The sequence below is a fragment of the Fulmarus glacialis genome, unplaced genomic scaffold (assembly GCF_000690835.1).
Source record: "Fulmarus glacialis isolate BGI_N327 unplaced genomic scaffold, ASM69083v1 scaffold27192, whole genome shotgun sequence".
Lineage (NCBI taxonomy): Eukaryota > Metazoa > Chordata > Aves > Procellariiformes > Procellariidae > Fulmarus > Fulmarus glacialis.
The window spans coordinates 1-9,194 of record NW_009196319.1 but is presented as its reverse complement, the minus strand read 5'-3'; the positions used below and the strand labels follow the sequence as shown (position 1 = coordinate 9,194).

The 9,194-nt window shown below is 45.6% G+C and overlaps 1 protein-coding gene across 1 annotated transcript; it reads right to left on the bottom strand.

Moving 5' to 3' along the window:
• Positions 1–7,571: 7,571 nt before the first annotated feature.
• Positions 7,572–9,008, bottom strand: LOC104069236 (zinc finger and BTB domain-containing protein 18.2-like). Its single transcript, XM_009572173.1, has one exon. The coding sequence runs from the start codon at positions 9,000–9,002 to the stop codon at positions 7,572–7,574; it is 1,431 nt and encodes a 476-aa protein (XP_009570468.1). The 5' UTR covers positions 9,003–9,008.
• Positions 9,009–9,194: the final 186 nt, after the last annotated feature.

Sequence of the window (9,194 nt, the reverse complement as noted above, 5' to 3'; positions counted from 1 at the left end):
CCAGAGGCTCAAACATCTACAGGCTTTCAAAATACCTTGCCAGGTAGTTACTTTTTATACTGAGTCAGTATTTGCCAGCAGTTGCTGCCAAGCATTAGCTCGAGTCTTACCAATAGGTTGGGAAGTCAGCACTGCTAATGAAATTCTTCGTATTATCTGAAAGATCATCCTCCCCCCAGCCCAGAGCAAAATTCAAGCGATTCTCGTACTTGAGGACCTACCTCAAGGCAAATGAGTGGAATTTGTGATACCCAAGGCAGAACTGGCATCACCCTTTCCGCCCCCCTCGTGTGCCCAGCCCAGCCCCGTATTGCATTTGTTCTGCAAAATCCTGCTGGACTGGAGCTGCCTTATTGCCCCACAGGGGAATTCAGCCCCTTACTTCCCCCACTTTGGAGACACTGTATTTTTACACTTGTGCTTTCGAGTCCAAGCTCCCTCAATATGACCTTGGGAACGAAGATGGCACTGTCTCATTCCCATCTTGTGCCAGCCAGGAAGCCCAGCACCTGCCAAGTGCCGACCAGACACCGCAGAACATCACGAAGTGCAAGGGAGGTTCTTCCCTTCCACAGCCAAAGCCAAAACAGCCATTTGATAATTAACCACCCGGATCGAGCCAGACAAGCCACGACGATGAAGGTGAAGATCGCTGTGCTCCCCCACGCAACCTGCGCCCCGCGGGGTGGCCGGGAGGAGGTTAGGGGCTGGCCCCAGACCTCGCTCGCAGACACGGCGGCAGATGTGCCGGGCTTCCCCACGGTCTCCCCCTTGCCTGGCAGATGCTGGCCTCTCTGGGAAAGCGCTAAATGGATTCTGCTGAATCACTGCAGCAGATGGTTCGTAACACCACCTGGATAGCACAGAAAAAAAAGAGAGAGATAAGGAAGGTTGGGGAACAGAGAGTACCTAGTGTGTGGGCTGAGTTATCCCCAGGGAGAAGTAACCTGTGGAGAAGGTTGTCATTTGAACTTTTGTTTCCCCAAATTCCTATGTTCCTATTAAGACTGATAACATCCCTTTCCTGGCAATTCTGTCCTGAGGTCTACAATGTATAGTGCTTCAAAACCCCTTGGGATGCTGGAACCCACCCTCTGCTGCTGGAAAACGCTGGCAGCGCTGCCCGGCGCAGGCTGCTTTGGCTGGCGGCTGCACCAGCCTTCAGCCCTGCCTGTGCCCTACTCCTCTTGCTGGGGTAGGGCACATACGAGGTTGATGCACATTCAAGGCCCGTGAATATTAAAACAGGGGTTTTCAGGGGGTTTTTGGATCTGGTTTTGTTTATTTTTTTTTTTTAAAGCCAGGTTGGCAAGTACTTTTCTGTGACAGATCATTCTGAAAGGGCAGAGGAGCCAGCTGTGTACAGAAGCGTGCAGCTGTACGAGAGGGAACAACAAACGGGTAACAATAACCAACGTGTTTGCTTGCTCTCCTCCCGTTAAACAGCATTAGCAATTTTTTCTTCCTTTTTTTTTGTTTTTCCTTTTTTTTAATTGGGATGAAAAGAGGTGGTCAGGAAGAGAGCGGAGGGCTACGGTGCGTACACAGAGGGTACACGCTTGGAAAGCGCTTGGCATCTTCTGCAGTGGCTCATCCCCACATATGAAAAATAAGAAACCAGGATCCCTCGGTCCTGTCGTTATGAAAGACTCTTCGCTGCACAAAGTTGCTCAATCTGCGGCACTTCCAGCCAGGTCCTCCCCGGCACAAAACACCAAGTCATTTGAGACAAAATGTTCCCCAGGCAGGTCGCTCGCAGCCCCGTTCACGATTCCTCCTCCTCCCGGGATGAGGCGTTTTCACACACCAACTGCACGTAGGCTCGACTCCATTTCACTTGAACCCAGCTTTGTCCTACATCGGCTGTTTTTGCTGGGTCACCCCTGCCATTGATTTCCTCAGATAACAGCTGCTGTTTCATGTTCTGCTGTGCACCTTCCTCAGCAAAACGGCGCAGAAAGATACTCACCGGCAAGCAAAGCCCAGGGCGGCACGATCCAACCCTGAACACCAGTAGAAGCTGGATGGTGACGGTACTACCAACAAGCCGGGCAATACAAGGACCCCTCTACCCCTCCACCCCAACTACTTCTCATGGGGGACCTCCCTTGTTAACAGGCTTGGAGGCTTATTTCACCTGCAAGAATCTAATTTAAGCGATAAATACGGACCATCCACACACTGCTTCCCACAACTTGGGATCCAACAGCACCAGGGACCTCACCTGGTGACATCCCCATGGGTCACCATGAACTCTTCTGAGCATTTGGGAGGCATTCTGTCCAAACCCGCACCCCACCACCCAAGCTAGGAAAAAGCCATTCCTCCGTGGTCTCCAGCTGCACGGTGGCATTCAGTGACACATGGCCCGATGCAGCCAGCCATCCACAGCCACCCCTGTGTGTACCAGGGCTAGACCACCTCCAGAAGGCACTTAACGCTTCAAGACAAAAGCTAAAAATAAATAAAAATGTTTCACAACACTCACCCCAAGGAGAACCGGGCTTTGCAAGGGCGGCAGGAACCCAAGCTGCTGGCATTCGTAGGTCTGACCCTTGCCAACCTAAGGAGCCCGTTACGTGCTGTAATCCTGGACGATGACAGCCCTTGCAGCCTGGGGTTAGGACAGCAGATGCTCCCGGGGGTCACCCCCTTTCCCACAGGGAAGGGCAGGATTCCTCCCAGCGAGCTGGCAGGCAGGGAACCCTGCCTGGAGGGATCCCATTGCTTATTCAGTACGTACACACCCCACACCCCCCCTTTCCAGTATCCGCTTAGTGGCCTGGTTTCTTCTCAAAGCTTTTTATATTTCACATTCCTAAGATTTAATTATGTTATCAGAACAACAGGCATCAGGATTTGGAGTGCCAGAATTCACATTAGCAATTGCTATCAACAAAGAAAATGGGCACAGCATGCCCATGCCAGAGTAGATGTGGGCTGCTCTCCTCAATCTACTCGGGGTTATTTATAGCCTGTTTGCAAGCCATCCACCTCCCAGGTTTAGCTTCAAGCTCGCTTCTTTCTGAGCGCCCTCTCCCTCAAAGAAGAACCTTTTGCCTCCCCCTTCCTTAGCACATTTTTTGGGGCAGGGGGGATAAACCACCTTTGAATCTTCTTCCATACAGCCACAACAGCAGAGAAAAGTGAAAACAGAGTGTGCCACAAATACGCAGCCTCAGGGAGACCCCCCCCAGTGGTAGAAATTTAAAAAAAAAAAAAAAATTTATAGTTTCTAACACTTCACCACATCGGAGCAGGACCGCTGTGCATCTCCAGCAGCTCTCCGCCCGCCCCGCGGATGAGGATGGAGGCACAAGCTCCACAAGGCAGGACGCACGCTTGAACGCAAGAAACACCTCCCTATGTTGAGATGATTGCAAAGAAGCGGCTATGCGATAGCAGGAGGGGAGAGAGAGCTGTGCCTCCACACCAGCATTAACTGTAATTTGCCCATCCCTCAACCAGCATCATTTCAAGGCAGTCTGATTCTGCCAGGATCCTTCGCCTCCAAATAATTAAGAAATACAAGATGCAGTGCGTGTAGTAGAGGTGCAAACCTACCCACCAGCTTATTTTCCTCCCCTGAGCAGAGCTGGCATGGGCAGCTCGCGTCTTCTTCCTCCTAATCCCAGCTCCTGCTAAATTAACCCCAGTTTTAAGGCGGATGTTAGCAGGAGCTGGATCAGACCTCAGCTCTCCTAAGCCTGGGAGAGTTTCGGTACTTAAGAGAACCCCTTCACGCAAGTTAGCCGACACGGCTTTGGTCAGCCCAGTAGCGTTGAGATGCCGGCGGGCACCGGCACCTTTGCCGGGCTGTCCTCGCACGCCGCATCGCTTCTGCGTTCGCAGGCTCATCACCCGGTCCCCAGCACCCGCCTGCGGCTGTAAAGCAGCATCGCTCAGGGCAGGGCTGGTCCAAAGCTCACGCAGGGCATCGAAGGGAGACTGGAGCCCGTTCAAACCTCCCTGATACCAGTTAAAATGCAGAAGTGGTGCTGGTTTTACTCCTGCCCAGTGACTAAGGAAACGCTCGGTCAGGCTCTGACTGAGATATGGCAGCTCCTCACATGCCTAAAATTCCATGTGGCCCTGAAAAAGAAAGACATTATTAGAGTATGTAATAATAATTTTTTTTAAAAAGCAGCACAACCACCTGTAAAATGTTAATAATAAAACCAATAATAAAATAAAAAGTAATTAATATTTTTTTTTTTAATAAATAACAATAAAAAATAAAAACACCACACCCCTTCCACTAAAGAGGGGAGAGGAGGAGGAGGCTCAAGCTTACAACTCTAGCACGTTTTATTTTGTGTAAATTTATAAAGACAACAATCCTAGTCACGATTGTCACATTGTACAGCACATACCAATACAGTTGCAAACAGAACTCCACGCAAAACTAAGCGCTAACAGTAGCTTGAATCACTCTTCCTGCGATTGTCGTATCTAGACTAACAGTTTTACACTAACACTGAAGAAAAAATAGTTCACTATAAAACAGTGATAGAACGTTTTTTATAAAATATATTCCATTCCAATAGCTTTTCTACATACTGTATACTATAAAACTCTCCCACAAAAATTAGTGTCTTTAAATATACATATTTAATCTGAACTGCACCAAGATTAAAAACAATTAAAAATATCAATGATTTTTTTTTTTTTACATTAACTTCACAGTATTTGTTTGTAGTAGAAGACAAATCCAGTGTTTAAAATGCGGAGCAGGACTGTCCCCTACAGAAACAGTAACCGCCCCACAGTGAAACAGTTTATGAAGAGACAAGCATAAGTGTGCAATGTTTTTAGTACTTCTCTGTAGAGCCATGAACCATTTTAAAAACATGCTCCGAGCTATTGCAACTTAAAAATAAGAGAGACACACAGAGAGATAGCCAAAAAAAGTCACCTTAAGAACAAAAATAAGTGCAAACATTTTTTTACTTTAGAAATTCAAGCTATGAGGAGTGGGAACACAAATACCAGACTACGAGAACAGCGTGTTCATGATGTAGTAAAGAATGAGAAAGTCTTTTTTTTTCTTTTTCTTTTTTTTGTAAAAAAAACTTTTGCCCCAATTCACTGCAGTACAGAGCATGCTCATAGCATCAGTTTAATGAATTATTTCTACACTAAGATCAGACACAAACTTGTTTCAACTTTTCCCTGCTCCATACGCTAACGATGTTCTTATGGCACATCCTATTTTATGATCTTCTTAAAAAAAAAAAAAAAACACAACACAAGAACAAAAACAAAACCAACCAACAGTAATTGAAGACTGAAATGCAAAAAAAGTGTCACAAGAATGCAAAATTAAGATTACCAGCTTCAGTAATGCTGACTCTACATTAAACTCTTTACATGTTGTTCAACATGCAAAACCCATTGTTATAAAATTTAAAGTGAAGTGTAAATTAACTAGTTTTGAATTAGATTAACAGTAATAATTCCACTTCAAAAAAAAAATCTAATAAATACTATATCAAGTATCTTCAGGAGAAAAAAAATAACTTAATTTTAGTAGAAAGAAAAATAACTTAATTTTAGTAGATTTTGTTCAGTGCTATTTCCAATCACAGCAAAAAAGAAAAAAAAAAAAAGGAAGAAAAAAACTGATAAGTAGAATAAGACCACAGTACCAAAGCCACTTATGTTCAAGATACAGTACTCTCCCACAACTTTCATATGTAACAGGTTCAGCAAAAATATTTTACAGTCGAGAAATTAGACTGAAAACAAAAAAAACCAAAACTATAAATAGAAGCAAAATTTCACATTACATGTACATTCATAGTTTAAGAGATGAATAATAGAGGAGGCTGTAACAAGTAGATCCTGATTTTCTTTAAAAAAGGAAGTACTTATTTAAAAAAAAAACAAAAAAAAAACCCAAAAAAACCAATCCCATATTATTTATGTAGGTAGTGCTCAGTTTTTGGACCAGAGGGGGAAGGCATCGGGAAGTTTTTTCTTCATAAGATGAAATACAGTATTTTAAGCACAACTTTTTAAAATAACCTTACTCAGTGCTTCAAATTCATTTTAAAATAAACGCTCAAGTTTCACAAAACAACTCCAGGAGTGTCAGGAAAGCTGGTGAAGCAACGCTAACGCAGCAGAACAACATTCAAAACCCTCAGACATCATTATTATTATTATATTTCAGTCCCATGTACATGTACCTTGAATGGGTAAATTGAATGGAAGGGAATAATCTGATATTTACTGACATGCACAGACCAAAGGATGCTCTATTAGGCAAGTAATTGAGTTATTTGGAGTAAAACTGGTTATAGTTACAGGCAGCCTCAGTTTACAAACAAACGAAAAAAAAAAAAAACCACCTAAAAATACCCCAGAAACCTCCCCTGAAAAAGTGGGACACGGGGGAAAAAGTTGGGCCATGCTTTCCCTCCAGCGGTTTATCTTCATACTGCCCCTTCGAAATACCGGCGATTGCACAGAATTTGGCCCAGAGGGAATCATCAACTTCATAAAAAATAAAATAAAATTCTGAGCTGCTGATTTTAGCGTAGCAGAAAACTTTTCGGACAAGATAGCAGGGCACCTCCTAACACGCGTGGTATGAGTTACCTTGGACTAAGACACCCCAGAAGCCGCTTCAGGGCTGCTGTCCCCGCCAAGGGGGACAGGATCAGCCCCTGGGCGTCCATATGGGAATGAAGTTATTCACGTATCATACGTTTTTTCGTAAGTCCTAGTCTGCATCCTTCAATATTTCGGGAGTGAATATGCTGCAGACAGAAAGAGTTTTTCCATCCATGTTTTATGCTGAAAAGCAGCTTTTCAGTAGGTCAGCCCACAGATGAGGATGGGTGGGAAGGGAAAATTTAAGTCAAAAACTTCTCAGATTTTAGGACCAATTGCAGAACTATTCTAATATAATAAAGAGAATAAAAAATGACCAGTACCAAAGACACAGACAGGAATCCTCAACCCCCTTTGCAATTGGGGCCAATTTAAGGTCTCGTCTAGCTCTATAAAATAAGAGTATGGCCACTTACTCTGCGATATGCAGACAAGTTTCTCTAAACTGAAATGTATTTAAATCATAGTTCATCTCTTTGGATGTTTCTATGCAACACAGAGAGCATTAGGGGAGCTTAATGGAATCCAAATTTTTCTCCGGAATTTGCTGATAATCTTTTTTGAAACTAAAAAACAAAACAAAACAAAACCCCCACCAAACCCAAAAAACTCCTGACCACGACGCAAGTACTTCCAGCATGAAAACAGATACTAAATCATTGCAGAATTACTTAGATCATTTCACATTAATGATGTAACATGGGTGCGCAAAAGAAGACCTAAAGGACAGGGCTGGGAAGCGAGGGAAGGAGGGAGATGGAGAGGTGGAAGGATTGCATTAAAAGGCCTCTGGAGTGTATACCTCTGCATCTTTTAAAGATCATATACCTGAAGTGAATATCACCAAAATAAAATAAAGGAGGGGGGAATTAAAATTCAGATGCTGCCTTTTTTTCCTGTTTTGTTTTAAAAGGGCGGGGGGGGGAAATAAAAAAAAATAAAAATCACGCGCCTCAAACAACCAAGGACTTGACAAGGCCACAATGAAATTTGCGGATATGTCTGTACAAATCCCCAGACTGCGTGAACCGTCTCTCGCACCACTTGCACCCGTGGGGTTTCTCCCTGGTGTGCACCACCGCGTGGCGGCTGAGGTTGTGGGAATACTGGAAGCTCTTTCCGCACTGGCCGCAGGTGTAGGGCTTCTCCCCCGAGTGAGTCCTCTCGTGCCTCTTTAACGTGTACATGCAAGAAAAAGTCTTTCCGCAGAGGGTGCTTTTTTTACCGCACCCGTCGGGGCACTGGGGGGCCGGGGAGCCGTCCTTGTCGCGAAAGTGAGAGCTCAGGTGCAGCTGAAGGATGTGCGGGCTCGGGAACACCTTGCTACAGAGGGGGCAAATGCAGATATGCCCGGGAGGCACGAGGACGCCCGAGGAGGAGATGTCCGACGAATCCATGTCGTCCTCGCTCTCGTCTCGCTCTTGATCTATATCCTCCTCTCGGGCATGAGAGCTGCCATTCCCCGCAAACATGTGTCCTAACCCTGTCACTAGGCTTTTGGCTGAATTCCCAAAATGCTGACTCTCCGGACTCCTGGCTTCGCCGTCCTCCTGATCTGACAGCAAGTCTTGTTCATCTTTAACAAGTGGCTCGGTACCCTGCTGCTGGCTGTCGGAAGCCAGCTGTCCAAAGACATAGGAGGGGTGTAAGGAATCTCTCCCCGGCACGGGCTTGAAAGACAAATCCAGCGCGCAGTCCACATCACTCGAAGCCAGGGGATGGTTAACAGACCTTTGGGACAAAGGTCCTGTGGAACTATTGACATTAGCCTTTGTTTTTCCAGCTGCTGCGGCGCACGGTTCTGCCTCTGTCGGCACAGAGCTGACACTTATATGATCAGAGGACCAGGCGGGGTGACTGCTGACCTTTTCTTTGCCTGCCGCTCTCTCGTATTCTGCAACGCTGAATTTTTGTTTGTTTCCTGGGTCAAACTCGTGGACCAGGGGCACTCCGGCATCTAGAAAATGCTCCGCTTTCTCCAAACTAGCCGCCTCATCATTAATCTTCTCTTCCGAACATAATTCTTTATCTTTCAACTTGCCCTTGCAGACTTTCACAATGTCATACATGTGAAGGTAGCTAGCCGCAGCCAGCACATCTTCAACCGGGAGACTGTTGAATTCCAGCTTTCCCTCGTACATGAATTCGAGCAGCAGGCTGAAGGCAGGGGCTGTGACAATGTCACTGTTCAGATGCACAATATCCCTTTTGTCTAACTGGTCCCTGTAGAAAAGATGGAAGTACATACTGCAAGAGGCAAGAACGGCTCTGTGAGCTCTGAATTGAGCTTCTCCAACTAAAACAGTACAGTCACACAGGAAGCCCTGGTGACGCTGCTGACTCAGACACTGCAGCAACTGGCGGCTATGGTCTGGAAACTCCATTCTTCCTTCATAACCTGTTCAAAACAGGAAAAACTTGAATGCTACTGTAAACTAAAGCCTCCTAGCAGCTGTAACAAACAGATCGGCTTTTTGGTAACACAAGCCAAAGAAACAGCCTTGGAGATAACGTTTACTGTTAATTGTCTGTAATAGTTTTATTGGGGGGGGGGGGGCGGGGGGGGAGGAAAAAAC

Excerpts from the sequence above, each read along its gene's own strand:
- LOC104069236 (XM_009572173.1), bottom strand. The coding sequence starts at position 9,002 with ATGGAGTTTCCAGACCATAGCCGCCAGTTGCTGCAGTGTCTGAGTCAG.